General features: G+C 44.8%; 1 protein-coding gene across 1 annotated transcript; it reads right to left on the reverse strand.

The window, feature by feature from the left end:
* Nucleotides 1-3,831: 3,831 nt before the first annotated feature.
* On the reverse strand, nucleotides 3,832-4,241 carry LOC101275631 (cytochrome c-like). Its single transcript, XM_012539553.2, has one exon. The coding sequence runs from the start codon at nucleotides 4,183-4,185 to the stop codon at nucleotides 3,868-3,870; it is 318 nt and encodes a 105-aa protein (XP_012395007.1). The 5' UTR covers nucleotides 4,186-4,241; the 3' UTR covers nucleotides 3,832-3,867.
* Nucleotides 4,242-15,982: the final 11,741 nt, after the last annotated feature.

The raw sequence follows: 15,982 nt of genomic DNA on the forward strand, positions 1-15,982 counted from the left end.
ATCAAATCCAAGGGAAAACTTATTAGAAACAGATCTCCAGTACAAACCAGAGGGTATTATTTAACCAGGAAAAAAAAAATAAACATAGTAATATGTAGTGCTAGGCCTAGTTGTAGTAAAACAAATACACATTCAAAGTGATGGGTCAGTCTTGTTACTACAGGTGAGAAAGCATGTCTCGCGGTAGACTCCCCCTATATGTTTGCTGAACTGTTGAGCTGAAAGCAATTTGTCAATTGTCTGGAGGCCATTACAATGTCCATTATCTTTGTTCTTTTTTGACAACTCTCCTGGGAATTTTTCTAAGGATCCAATCTTGAAGGGGAAAAAAATGAAAAGAAATAATATATTGAATTCACTATGTACATCGGAAAGTGCTTTACAAAGGTTTTCTAGAATTATAAGAAATGATGGGTTGGACAGTGAGGTCTAAGGGTCGAGATCCACTGGAGCGGTCAATGGAGCTGTGGATAACTGAAGATAATCTCCAGGCCCAGCCATCAGGACACATAAAGAAATGAGAAATCCTCACTCAATGGTATTTGCGAGAGACTGGGTAGCAAAAGGAAGAACATTCACATTATAATGTTAAGCACAAAAAGCAATGTTACAGGGGCTTCCCTGGTGGCGCAGTGGTTGAGAATCGCCTGCCAATGCAGGGGACACAGGTTCGAGCCCTGGTCCGGGAAGATCCCACATGCCACAGAGCAACTAAGCCCGTGCGCCACAACTACTGAGCCCGTGTGCCGCAACTACTGAAGCCCGCGCGCCTAGAGCTCGGCTCCACAACGAGAGGAGCCACCGCAATGAGGAGCCCACCCACTGCAACAAAGGGTAGCCCCCACTCGCTGCAACAAGAGAAAGCCCGCTAGCAGCAACGAAGACCCAACACAGCCAAAAATAAAATAAATAAATTTATTTTTAAAAAAAAAAGCAATGTTACAGAGGTGATGATGGATCAAAAGGAGAATGAAAATGGCTGTGTCAGAATCGTAAGATTAGGGTAGACTTTAAATTTTTTTTTCTGCAATTTTTATGATACACTCACATCAGGGAGAAGTACTGTGTTCTGCACACCAGTTGAAACTCAGACCTGGAGTCTGTCCAGCTGTGGACCTCCTGATCTTTTTGCAATTGAAGCTACCCACTAAGCACCTACTACGTGTTAATGGGCACCATGCCAGGCACATTCTGCTGTGCCAATGGGGATCTCCAATCCCTGGTGAACAGGTCTCAAAGGGAAAAATCAGCATCACAGTCTCTGGAGAAGGGAAACTGAGAGAGAAGGGAACTTGCCCCAGGGTCATGTGGCTAAAAAGGGCCGAGTTGGGACTGAAGCCCAGCATGACATGTGCACAAAGTCTGGCCTCCTTCCAGCACCCAGTGTCCCCCAAAGAACTGGGACATGGAAGAGGGCATTAAACAGCCTTGAATGACACTGCAAAGGTCCTTCCTGTTCAACCCCTTATAGGACTTCTGATGACCTCTAGAAGAAAGAGGATCCTTGTTAACAGAAAGAACGTAGTCCTGGGGATGAGAACCCTCCCCAGGTGAGCTAGAATTGAGCAGCGTTGCAGAGTTTTCACTGGTCATGTCCATCTCTGCACGGGAAGCCATACTTGTTTTCCATTGACTGTAGTGACGTAAAGAGCCCTTTCCGTTTCCTCTTCCCTTACTATGAATTTCAGAATGTGCCTCTCTAAATGTGTATTTCAGGATTCATACTTCTGGGACCTTGGGTTTAACCATACCTCCCGTCACAGTGTTTTCTATTACAAAACACCTACAATCCCCACCATCATAGGGCAAGTAGGATCCAAACATTCAATCGCAAAAGATGCATTGCATTATTATGAGGTTAGTGAAAATTGATATATTATAGGTGGTCTATACAGTCACAAAAATCACAAAAGTACAGACAGTGAAAATTATCCTATACCCTAAACTGAGAACGTCTCATATGATATCAAGATGGTCACTTCCTAGCCCTCCACACCGCCAGGTCACCCCCTCCCCAGCATAAGGTGAGAACTTCAGGGTCCTCCCACCACCAGCCTCGTGTACTGGAGCCCTTCATTGGTCAAGTTATACCTGGTCCACTTAACTACACATTATCACAGGTGTTCGCGTCCATCACTACAATGAAAGCCATCCAGCCTTTTCGCTGGTTCAGAGCTTCAACCAATTCACTGAACAAAGTTAGGCACTTTTACTCCTCAGAATTGCAGAAATGGGTCCGTGCACCCCTGTCCTTCCACCCTTGGTTCGTTTTTACAAAGTCTCCTTTCAAAGTACCACAAATGGCATCACCTGCCAATGCTGAAAAGATAACAATATCTGTCTTTGCAAGCCTTCTGTGAGTTCAGCCCCGTCTCCTACCTGCATGAACAAACATGGAAGGGGCTGTTTTGAAGGGGCTGATATTCAGAGCACAGCCTCCCTCAAGTCCAGAGGCTGGACGATGCTGGGATCACAACCAACAGCTTCCAACGTCCACCACACAATGCCACCGTAGCCCTCTCAGTTTCCAAAGCTGTGCACATCCTTGGCTGCAAAATCACTTCTGGGACAAAGGAATGTTTCTGAATTCAAAACAATTCCACCTCAAACGTGTTCTCCACTATTAACAAACAGTTCAGGAAGAAATGAAGGAAGCTGAATCCCTCTGGGGACACACTCGGTTTTGCCCCGATGGGATCTTAGCAGCATCTAAGCATCTTTGACAAGGCCATCTACAAACTCCCAGGGCTGTTGATGAAGTTGGCTGTTCACCTGCAAGAATACTTGAGGACAGGTTAGGTGAGGGTGACGTTCCCCAAGCAGCTTTCCAGGCCAGAGGCAGCTGTGGTTTCCATTATACCCTGCCTCTCCCCATGTTTGGGAAATCCTAGTGGAGTTTCAGAAAGTGGAATCAGGGAGATATGTTTGACAACTCTTTTTTTTTAAAATGTGATGGATGGGGCCTGTGTCTTTTCCACAGCTGGCTTCTAGCACTGCCCCACCCTCCATTACTGCAAGTTCACCTGCTTTATAACGATCTGTTACCCCTGTCCGTCCCTGAGTCTGGGGCAGCTATGCAAGGCAGTGGGTGGGAGAAGGATGTAACACAGCCCTATGGAGATATGAGAGGTCCACTGCCTAGGCCCAGCTGGCTTGGCCTCTCCCCATTTCTCCCTTCTGAACCCCCTTTGGGCTCTGACAGGCACTGGAGTTAATGACCACATCCATCCTTTGCCCCTGAAGGCCTTCCAGCTCCACAGCCAAAGCCCCCATGGAGCTGGGAGGGCCTGCAGCCCTGGCTGATCAGGCCCAGGCGGTTTCTTGTTTATTTATTTATTTATTTATTTAATCTATCAGATAGAGAATTTTAATTAAATTGGCATAGTTAAGACCGAAAAGATAAAGTGGACATTGTAAGTGTATCTTCAGCCCTTGCCTTAACAGGCAAATGAACACAACTGAAACACAGGTGACTCTTGCTGGTCTATGAGACAGTGAAGGGAACTTCTCAGGATTTAAATATATTAATATAACCACTGATAGAAATCTAAATATAAAACCAATCTCCTATAGGGTTTGAGAAGGCGTTCACCATATCCCTGAAAAGTTTAACCTTCCTTATTCAAGTTTAATCATCTCTTTAGAAGGGGAAAACAGTGATAGTACTTGTTGAACCAGAATTACTAGCAAAATTCAAAAAGCTGACCATATTCATTTAGCCACAAGCCAATCTTATTTAAATCGGGACAGAAATATTACATCAGCCATTCATGATCTGAATTCTAGTGTATGAGATCAATTTAAATATGGTACACATAAAAAGTCATGAGACATCGGCTTCATGATAAATAAGGCAGTGGCCAACTATTACGCATTCGTAGCTTTTTTGAGATATGCTATCAAGTCTGCCCTTTCTGCCTTCTTCTTAATGCCAGCGGAGATCATTTTTGTTCCAGGGATGTACTTCTTGGGATTCTCCAAATACTCCATCAGCGTCTCCTCTCCCCAGGTGATGCCTTCGTTCTTGTTGGCATCTGTGTAAGAGAAGCCGACAGCCTGACCTGTCTTTTGCCCAAACAGACCATGGAGATTTGGCCCAGTCTTGTGCTTGCCTCCCTTTTCCACAGTATGGCACTGGGCACACTTCTGAACAGAAATCTTCTTGCCCTTCTCAACATCACGCATTTCTAAATCGTACTTTCTCCGTGCACGACTAAGAGGTTTCCGCTCACAAGCCGAACGTCCCGCTCTCTAATCTCATATTTAAATAAATGCATTTAAGTTTTAAAACACAAAACGATTCGAAGAAGTATCAAGTAAACCGTCATACAGATGTTAGGCTGACTGGTGTGCAGCGTATGGCTGGTCCACATTTCGGCCATGCTGACTTAGATCAGCCTTCGAGTGTTTTGAACAAATTGTTCCTCGAAGGCCTGCGTTCGGGATGCTATCTGGGGTTCCTTCCAAGCCAACAGCCTCCCTAGGAACTGGAACTCCTAAGCTCTACTGGAGCGATGTGATTCAAAGTCTTTCGCTTAGGCTAATCTATCCTGCTTTAAATCCTACAGCGCTATAGAAACTCAATGACAGAAGAGACAGCTGGTCGGTGACAGGAAAATACCATTAGAAGGCGAGAGGCGGCCAAACCCTCGGTAAACGGATTAACTCATTTAGCTTCTCGAAGGTAAACCTTTCTGGAGATAGCATCCAAGTCAGGAGGTGGGCCAGCTCCCTGTGAGGTGGGCCCCTGAATGCAGATGAAACGTGGGTTTGGAGCTCTGATGTAGATCGAGAGGGGCCAGGCCTGGAATGCCCGGCAGGGAGTTTTAGCCTGCAAATGCCAAGGTGCAGCGCATTTGAAGTTGTGAGGAAGGGGGAAAGCGACAGGAATGAAAGCAAATATCTGGGAGGGGATTTTCTTTGGGCTCACTTCCCCTTGCATTCAAACCTATTAACCTTAGTGTGTTAGGGGCACTTTCTTCAGGAATAATCTCACTAAATGCTGCAGAAAAGTTAGGGGTGTGTTGGGCTTGATAGGTAGAGAAATAGACACAAAATTCACTAGCATCAGTGGAAACTGCAATGTTAAGTCTCCAGTTCAAATACTAGAGTTGGAATCCTGGCCTAGAGATTTTTTTTTTTTTTTTTTATCTCTACAGTTTATACTCCTCCTCAGAGATGAATGTTTTTCTTACTAGTCTTATTCTGAACAGCTACAAACTGGGATTCAACCCTGCCAGGCTGTGCATGTGTGTGTGTGTGTGTGCACCTGACCTAGAGACTACCCTTTAAGTAATATGTGTGTACTGTGTGTATTATTTTTAAAGAAGTAGTTTGGCTTCTATCCTTCAGATATCCAAGGGTATTTGGAAAAGATAGTCTAAGACAGATTATTGATCCATTCCTCCAGTTTCCTAAGTGCTCAGTGTATATCAAGTTTATAGAGTATAAGAACTTAACTTCTTACAGAAATGCCTTTACTAAATTGCACTGAAATAATAAGGTCTTTTGCTTTTATATTGGAATGTTATGGCATCTTTAGGAAAATCCTTATGCTGCTTAATATTCTCACAAGTAAGGATCCTCATGAGAAAATATTTGTGACATTTGAATCAAGGATAACTTTATCTCTCTTAAGAGGTTGGTATGTTTCCTTTAATCAGACAAGTGTTATATAACTCATCACATTTCTATTTTTGATTTGGCTGCCAGGAAACTCAAAGACCAGTAACTCTACTGGCCTATCTGTTCAAGACCAGTAACTGTTCAAGACCAGTAACTCTACTGGCCTAAATTTGGGGTATGATCATTTTCCCGCTTATTTTAATATTTGCTTAATAATCCTCAATAATAACTTTAACAGTCCTACTTTATCTGAGTCTGGTATATATTACATCTGTTACATATCAGATATATATAGTATACATTATATCAGGTCTGTTTTCACTTGCAGTTGACAGATATCCAACTCAATTAAGTTAAGCAATAAAAAGTGGGGAGGGGATTCTTATTGGCTCATATAGCTGAAAAGTTGAAAAGCTCAGGGTAGATCCAATCATAAAACTTTAGAATAGGGACAAGTCAAAGGGACACAGGAACCAACCTGAAAGTGCTCCCAGTGACCAAAGCTGGAACAATTTGAACAACAAAATAAATAACACGGAACTGAATTATAACCCAAAGTATAAAAGAAATATATGTGAGTCCATCCTATTAATAATATAAACAAATGATGGAATAAATAGGAACAAGAAACAAATCTTCCTTACAAAAGAATTTCAAATAATATATGTAGAGGCTCCCTCTCTAGGATGTAGAGGTTAATTCCTTGGAGGGTGGACGAGATTTAGTGACTGGCTTCCAAAGAGGAGGGTATAAAAAAGGGAAAATAGTACCTTTACAGTGGAGAAGCCTGGCAAACACCACCTTGACCAAGTGATAAAGCTCAACGTCACCAGTGATGAGTCATGTTGATATGATATGAACCCTCTGATACGATGTGATGAAAAAGGTACTTCACATCCACGGTAGTCTTTCCAAGACTCCAAAACCCCGTCTAAGCATGAGAAAAACATCAGACAAGCCCAAGTTGGAAAACATTCTACAGGATACCTGGCCAGGACTCCTCAAGACTGTCAATCAACATCATGAAAAACAAGAAAAGACTGAGAAACTATCACAGACCAAAGGTGACTAAGAGGGCATGATGACTAAATGCAACGTGGTACCCTGTATTGGAAAGAGGACATTAATGGAAAAACTGGTGAAATCCAAATAAAGTCTGGAGTCTAGTTTACAGTAATGTGCCAATGTAGGCTTCTTACTTGTGACAATTGTACCATTGTAAGTTATAGTGTAAGATGTTAACAATAGGGGGAACCAAAACTCTCTGTACTAGTGTTTCAGTCTGTTCAGGCTGCTATAACAGAATACCATAGTCTGGGTGGCTTATATCCAACAGAAATTTATTTCTCAGAGTTCTGGAAGCTGGAAGTCCAAGATCAGGGTGCCAGCATGGTTGGGTTCCGGTGAGAGTCCTCTTCCTGGTTTGCAGATGGCCATTTTCTTGTTGTATCCTCACAACAAAAAGAAAGAGAGGGATCCTGTGTTTCCTCCTCTTTCATAATGGCACTAATCCCCTTCATGAGGGCTCCCTCCTCATGACCTATTCACCTCCCAAATGCCCCACCTCCAAAAACCATCACATCAAGGGTTAGGATTCCAACTTTCATGAATATGGAGGGGGGACACAAACATTCAGTCTGTAGTTATCTTTGTACCTTCTCTGGGAATTTAAAATTATTCTTAAAAACAGTTAAAAAGTAGCAGAGGGACAAACAGAAAATAAATAATAAATAAAATAAAGCCAATCCCATCAATAATCATATTAAATGTTAATGGTCTAAACACTCCAATTAAAAAGTAGAATGGTCAGAATGGATAAAAGAGACCCAACTTCAGCTTGTCTAAAAGTGATGCACTTTAATTATAAAGGCACACAGATTGAAAGTGAATGGAAAAGTGATGGAAAATAATTTGTCATGTAAAAAGTAAGACTTAGAAGGATGGAGTGACTATATTAATAACAGGCTAAATACACTTCAAGGTATAGAGTATTCATAGAGATAAATTACGTATAAACACACACGCATAACCCTGATTGATGGTTTAAGAGAGATCATCTTCGTCAAATGGTGTTAGAGCTGTGTTTGGCCCAGTCTTACGTTTGCCTTTTTCTCTTCATGTGGCTCCCTGTCCACTTCCTCACCCCACCCCACCCCACTTAACCAACCTTAGCAACCTAGTATTGACCTTTTCCACATTTCCCTATGCTTGTAAAATTATTTCTAAACATATAAGACCACACATACATGTATATATACATATACAAAATATTTCTGTCATTGCTTTAGGAAAACATAGGTTCAAAGCATACACACTCTGCTCCAGCTTCTCTTTTAATACCTCATGCAAATTGCTCCAGGTCCCCAGATATCGTGCTAATTCACTATTTTTAATGAACTATTGAGAACGATCTGTTACTATGAATTATCCACAATTTATTCAACGTTGAACATATATGCTTACATTATTAGTATAAGGATTCCCAGGAGTGGGATTCTGGGTCAATGGGGCACGTGTGTGTAATTTTAATACATTTTGCCAAGTTACTCCCCGAGAGGTTGTAGTAACTGCATGTCCACCAACCATGGGCATGTGTACCCTCTTCCCTGCACAGGAAGAAGATGCCACCTGTTCAACATGAATTCTGCACCCCCAGCCCCCATGGAGGGTGTAGAGCAGGTGGTACTGGGGCTCACACCCATCATTACGGGTCTCCTGGCTCACTTTGGGGAGACAGCAGCATCCACACCCACAGCTCCCTCAGCTGCTGCTCAACTTGTCTGTCAGGGTCCCAAATCCTGGGTCACTTTATGTGAATGAACCTGTTCGTGTCCACCTGGGCCAGGTGCTTCTCTGGGGAAGTACCAGCTCGTCTGCAGCTCACCTTAAAGCATCAGGGTCGTGGGCTTTGAGGAAATAAAAGACCAACTGGAGATCCAATGAGACACAGCCTCCTGGGGGTTTCAGCCTATCCTCCTGGCTTCGAAATTGACCTCGTTCTCCCCACTGCAAGGTCATCTTCTTTTCCTGTTGCCAACCCTGCTGGCCGCAGACCCACAGCAGACTTGGGGACGACACACTGACGTAGACAGTTTAACTGGTTCCCAAGATGTGTAAGGTCAAATGCCTATAATAAATCCCCTATGACACCCACAGCTATTCTGCTTCTCTGAGGGAACCCTAATACTGTACACCACAATTATTCTCATCCAGCTCTATGATAAAGCAAGCTTTGAGCCTTCAGGGTATATACTAAGACCAGCTGTTCCTATGGCCATCGCTTAGACAATGTCTGCTTAACTCTAGATTGGAATTCACTGATGCAGTTTTACAGCAAGTCAATTCTGCAGACATGTATTGAGCACCTACTGTGTGCTCTCTGTGAGGTCTGCCCTCACACTAGTAATAATCCTCTTTTATAATGACCAAGAAAAAAGAAAATCTTGAGATAAGGTAAAAAACAAAAAGTTTATGCTTGTAGTTGTAGCAACTTCATATTAGATGAATCCTCCAAGTGTTTTTAACGAAACTAGACCTTTCATTGGGTGATAAAAATGACTCATGGGTGCCAGCAGTGATACATAACTCTTTGTGTGTGTGTGTGATGATTTCCTAAGAGGCTAAGATCTAACTAATTGCCCAATTCTGAGTTTCTTTAAAAAAAAAAAAAAGAATCTAGCACGCTAACATGGATCAGCATCCTTAGAATTCAACAGTAGTTTAATTTATACCTAACATGTGGATTGGGAACTGCTTGAGAAGCATTCGTGTCACCTTTTTTAAAAATTAAAAAGTAAGACAGCAACTCCCTTGCCTATTCCATGAAGGTCTTAAAACATACCTGTAGGGCTTCCCTGGTGGCGCAGTGGTTGAGGGTCCGCCTGCCGATGCAGGGGACGCGGGTTCGTGCCCCGGTCCGGGAGGATCCCACATGCCGCCGAGCGGCTGCGCCCGTGAGCCATGGCCGCTGAGCCTGCGCGTCCGGAGACTGTGCTCCGCAACGGGAGAGGCCACAGCAGTGAGAGGCCCGCGTACCGCAAGAAAAAAAGACATGCCTGTAAATTCTCTGATGCTCCTCCCATTAAAAGGCATGTCTGATCGGCCTCCCTTCGACTATGCGCTGGCCTCTGTGACTCTCTTAGAAGAGACCCAGCTTGGGTTTGGAGACTCATTCATAAGAGCAATACAGACCCTACCTGGCTCTGTCTTTCTCAGGCATATGCTTTGGAGCCCTGAATCCCCAGAAGGACTCCAACCACCCAGAAGTCACTATGCGGGAGAAGCCACGTAGCGAGTCCTTCCGATGAGTCCAACCCCAGCCCCCCTCCCATCACAACCGTGTCATGTGAAAACCGCCCAGCTGAGCCTACTCAACCTCCGCAAGCCTCGAGGTAATGACATGTTATTTTAAACCACTAAGTTTCAGTGTGGTTTGTTATATGGCAATAAATAACTGGAACATTCTGTGTAGAGAAATAAATAGCACCGTCACCCTGCTCTCAGGACTCACAGTTTATAGGGAGACAGAATCACAGTTTCAATACCACATCAGGGCCCTATGGGGTGTATTCAAGGCTCAGAGGGAGCACAGAGGCAAGACTGACTTCCAGAGTTGAATAATGAGGGATCTCACGTCTCGTGGGGGTTTTTTAAGCTCTCTTATTTAGTAACAGCTCTGTGTTCATAAATGTTAGCAGACTACAGCACTCCTGAAGCCCAGTGAACCCAGTGGGCTCCCGCGTCATCTGCAACAACCGGGTGGATGGTTGTCGGTTTAGGATGGCACCCAAGGACTGACTCTCCTTACTATCCAATCCACATGGCACTGTGCATTCTGAAAATGTGAACGTGGATTTCATTTGCCACAGAAACTCTTCCAGATACTGCAAACTTTTCTCATGGGAAGCTTAGAAGACAAATATTTCCTACTTCCCAGTTTGGCCTGTAGGAAGGAGACAGAAGAAATGCTATGGAGGATGGGCTCTAGGCCGAGCAATTTACATCATCTCATTTGATCACAGGTCAGTCCTGTCAGGCAGAGCCTGTTACAGTCATCGTCCGGAGACAGGAAGCAAGTCGCAAGGAGAAAACCATCTGCCCACGGTCAGCAAAAAGCATGGCTGGGATGTGAAACCAGATGTCCCGGCCCCAAACCTCTTTCTGTTATGGGTTAAACTGTGTCTCCCCAAGGGCTTTCCTGGCGGTCCAGTGGTTAAGACTCCATGCTCCCAATGCAGGGGGGCATGGGGTCAATCCCTGGTTGGGGAACTAAGATCCCGCATGCCGCACCGTGCGACCAAAAACAAAACAAAACAAAGAGCAAACTGTGTCCCCCCAAATGATATGTTGAGGTCCTAACCCCCAGGACCTCAGAATAGCAGGAAATACATCATTGCAGATGTAATTAGTGAGGATGAAATCATAATGGAATAGGACAGACCTCTAATCCAATAGGACCGGTGTCCTTATAAGAAAAGGAGAAGAGACAAAGAGAGAAACACCCAGGAGCGGAGGCCATGTGATGATGGAGACAGAGATGGGAGGGATGCAGCTACAAGCCAAGGAATGCCGAGGATTGCCGGCCACCACCAGGAGCCAGGAGTGGCAAGGAAGGATCCCCCCTTAGAGCCACTGGAAGGAGCACGGCCCTGCCGACACCTAGATTTTGGACTTCCAGCCTCCAGATCTATACAAGAGAATAAATTTCTGTTGTTTAAGCCACTCAGTTTGTGGTACTTTCTTACAGGAGCCCCAGTCCCCTAGAGTCCTGACCTCCAAAGGGGCTCACACGGGCCAGATTCTGATGATTTACAAAGACCTTGACAATCTGAAGTAGGAGGAGCATGTTCTAGAGAAACTTGTAAAGGACTCATTCTCTGCTCACATCAGGCAGAACACCCACAGATTCCACTTGGCCACACTGAAAACGGTCTGGGATGGCCTGGGTGTCTGCATGTCAGGAAACTTCTTTAAGGAGCTGGGATTTTTTTGTTCCAGTGTGAACTATATCACAGGATTCTTATTTATCCAAAGAATTTTCCATGTAAATAAAGACATTTGCAAATTGATTTAGATTAATCGGGTGTGACTGCTGGATAAACAGAGGGAAAAACTCTGTCACTGAGATCCGGGCACTGGAACAACCAGGACCCTGTGCACAGGCTTGCAACAGAGGCAGCAGCAGAGGCAGAACTGTGGTCCAGGAGAGAAGAAAACCAGAAAGGGAAAGAAACCTGAAAATATGAAAACCATCTTGGGGTATAATCCCTAAAGAGGCCGCTGGACTCAAAGGTCACCCAGGAGATGTGAGTTTAAATTATGGGCTCCCCAAACCCAAATCTGGGGGATTTCTACCTTCTGGTCTGCCCCTACTCCTTCCACCCACCTCTCACCCCATCTCCATGCACAAACAGACACTCACACACACACATACACACGCACAGAAATACACCAGAGTCACACACAGAGACACAGACAGAAACATACACAGAGTCATACACACGCACACACGGAAACATACACAGAGTCACACACACAGAGAGACACAGACAGAAACATACACAGAGTCATACACACGCACATACGGAAACATACACAGAGTCACACACACACACACCCTCGGGCACAGGGTTTTTAGAGACTGTGTTGCATGTATTCACCACTCAGTGCTAAGTGCTAAGTGCTCCCAGGCTGCAGTATTATCTCATTTTCTTCTCGCAGCAACCCTTTAAGGCAGTTGTTGCTAATCCCATTTTGCAGACAGGAATACGGAGCCCCAGAGATATTAAATGTCTGGTACAAGTTTCCACAGTCGGCAAGCGGCCCAGCAGGGATGCTAATCTCTCCCCTGAGTCCAGATCCGGGTCCCCACCTTTCCCACCAAAATACACAAACCCACGTTGATTCCATCCACACTGTTTCAGGTGCTAAGAATAAAGCAATGAACAAACCAGACCAAGGCCTTTGGCGGTGGGGGAAATGGGGAAATGTTGGTCAAAGGTACAAACTTCCAGCTATAAGATGAATAAATTCTGCGGATGTGATGTACTACAGCTAACAACGCTGTATTACATACTTGCTGACTACAGCTAACAACACGGAATCGCATATTTCAAAGTATCTGTGAGAGTAGATCTCAAATATCCTCACCACAAAACCGAAAGGGTAATTAAGTGTCGGGATGGAGGTGTTAGCTAATGCTATGGGGCAATCATTTTGCGATACATAAATGTATAAAACCTACACACCGTACACCTTAAACTTACACAGTGTTATCGGTCAATTATATCTCGTTAAAGATGGGGGAAGAAAACAACACGTATTGTATGATTCCATCTATATGAAATGTCCAAAAAAGTCTAAAGAGATAGAAAGTAGATTACTGTTCGCTTAAGGCTGGGAGTGGAAATGGGGAATGACTGCAGATGGGCACAAGAATTCTTTTGGGGATGATGGAAATGTTCTGAAATTAGATCGTGGTGATGGTGGCACCAATCTGTAAATATGCTAAAAATAGTAAGTATAGAATTCATATACTTAAAACGGGTGTATTTTATAGGATGTAAACTATACCTCAATAAAGCCGTTAATAACAACAACAAAACCGAAACAGACCGGACCCCACCCTCGGGGAACTCACGTTGCTCACCATCCAGGAGCGCTTATTCCTTTCCATGTGAGTCGTCTGCTTCCTCCAGGACGGAACGTGAATGTGCACGGGCAGCCCTGGGGGTCTAGCATCTGAATCTGTGGGCCTCAGGTCGGGGTGCATTTCTATCAAGCTCCCAGGTGAGTCCAATGCTGCTGACCCACGGACCCCATCCTGAAGACCAAGGCTGCACTACGTCTTGGAGAGGAGAGAAAAGGGTGTATTTCATGTCCCATATCAGTTGTTGACTCTTTTTTGGCAGATCAGCCCTGGCTACCTGACTGGTGAGTCTGGGAAGGGGACTGGCTAACAGGATGGGCGGTTCCCCGTGGGACCACCTGCTTCACTCCTCTGGCTCAACCCCACGTGCCCTGTCACCCCCACGCCGAGAAGTGCTTCCTTCCGGGGCGCAGTCTTAGGGAGCCAACGGCCCATAGATGGAGGCCACGTTCTCAATATCAGCCTCATCTGTATGTCCATTTTCCACCTGCTTTATTTCTGTGATTTCTTAATTAGTTCCAATCAGGAACAGGGAAGAGTCACTAGGCTGAATCATGTGAAATCGCCAACTGAACAGGTCAGTAGGATATTGACAACTTGGTACAGTTCAAGCTAATATTTATTGGGCAGCGTCATATTCTACCACCACATACCAGTGGTTTTCAAACTCAGGTCATATCAAAATCACCTGGGAATCTGGAAAAACCACGAAGGCCCAGGCCTCATCTTACTTCAGCTCACTTGAGCGTCTGTGTCCTTCATCAGCCCTGTAGACGAGGCTACACACACCAAGGTTTGAGATGCCCCGTGACATGGCAAGCACGATGCTGGGTTCCCTGCTTATTTCATTGAATCCCTGGGACGACCCATCGTGCCTGTGCCTGCGTCAGCTCCTATGGGCTCTCACGAGCAAGTTGTTAAATTTTTTGAAACTTTGTGAGCTGTCTGTTAAACATAGTTATTATTAAAAATTAAAGTATATGAACTTACAATTAAGTAAATTATATTAAAAGCATAGGTAATACGTACTCAAAACTCGTCACTTCCTAATTATTCTACTACATTTTACTATCACCTAGGCTTTGGGAGCTATTGACAAACATTGTATCAGTGTGTTGGAAATGGTATATCGTGGTGTGTGGCTGTAGTCTCTTCCCAGCTCTGCCTTCCCTGGCTTCATGTTGGTGGTTTGAAATCATCCACGATGAGAGTGTTTATACCGTGGAAGCTGGCAAACACTACAAATCGGGCGTTACTTCCCCAGATCAGACCCTCGACATCCCCATTTCACAGATGAGGAAACTGAGGTTTGGAGATTAAATGACTTTCCCATGATCTCAGGGCCCCAGTCTGCACTTAGACAGCTGACTCAGGAGCCCAAGTTTTTAACCAATGGGCATGTTGTGCTTTTTCTTTGTATCTTTCCTAGGCTTGTGGCATAAATCTCCATCCACCTTCCTGGAAAGCACATCTCGCTCCCCAACAACTGGCCGCCCCCAGGACCCCACCCCCTCTTCCCCAGCAGCCTAAAAAGGAGGCCAAAATAATGCTCCACCAGCAGGGCGCATGGCCTCTGACAGGTCAGGTACGTCAGCAGAGTCAGGAGTGGCTTCGTTGCCCAAGCCCAGACTCCTGTAGGGTCTCCCCACCAGTGGATGTCTGTACAGTTTTAGTGGGATAAGTTAAATTGGGTGGGTGCTCTTGGTGAAAAAAGTCATAAAGAGATGGCAGAGTCTGGAGGTAAGAGGAAGGCCAGTGGGGTTTTGCCTCACAGGTCGGGGAGGCTGAGAAGATGCATGTTGAGAGAGAAGTGGGGAGATGGGAGGGGTGTTGCTTTCAGCCCACCCCCACCCAGCAGTGGTCCCTTGGTCCCTCGAAGGAACCTGGAAGGAGAGAGGAAGGAAAGCCCACAGTTGGGGGACAGTGTGAGAGGTCCAGGCTGGTTTCCCCTCACTCTTCTCTCTCATTTTCTCTCCAAAATGTTGGGTCCCTAATGATTCTATCTCCAAGTGCCACTCCCACTCAGTCCCCAGAGGAGGAAATACTTGGGACAAAGACCTCCCTTGAACGATTCTAGTTTTGTTTTAAAAAAGAGAATGGGGACTTCCCTGGTGGCGCAGTGGTTAAGAATCTGCCTGCCAATGCAGGGGACACGGGTTCCAGCCCTGGTCTGGAAGATGCCACATGTCACGGAGCAACTAAGCCCGTGCGCCACAACTACTGAGCCCGCGTGCCACAACTACTGAAGCCCACACGCCTAGAGCCCGTGCTCCACAACAAGAGAAGCCACCGCAATGAGAAGCCCGTGCACCACAATGAAGAGTAGCCCCCGTGCTGCAACTAGAGAAAAGCCCGTGCATAGTAATGAAGACCCAACACAGTCAAAATAAATAAATAAATAAATAAAAAGAAAAACAGTGAATGTAGGAAAAAAAAGGAAAAAGGAGAGAAAACTGAGGTCACAACCCGTTTATGACATAGTGTTGACAGCAGGATTCAGGGTGTTTTATTATCTTTTTTTTTTGGCACTGGCTTTCCCTCTGTTTTCCGGCAATAATACTGTACATTTTTTATAATGATGAGGAAACAAGTTATATTTTAGTACGAAGGAGGAAGGGGAAGAAAACAGAAGAAGAAATCATCACAGCAATTATACAATTATGTAATTATGGGGCAAAATATACTTTCACATTAAATAATACATTGCTT

The sequence above is a fragment of the Orcinus orca genome, chromosome 2, assembly GCF_937001465.1.
Source record: "Orcinus orca chromosome 2, mOrcOrc1.1, whole genome shotgun sequence".
Lineage (NCBI taxonomy): Eukaryota > Metazoa > Chordata > Mammalia > Artiodactyla > Delphinidae > Orcinus > Orcinus orca.

Coding starts and splice junctions, on each gene's coding strand:
- LOC101275631 (XM_012539553.2), bottom strand. CDS start 4,185: ATGCGTGATGTTGAGAAGGGCAAGAAGATTTCTGTTCAGAAGTGTGCC.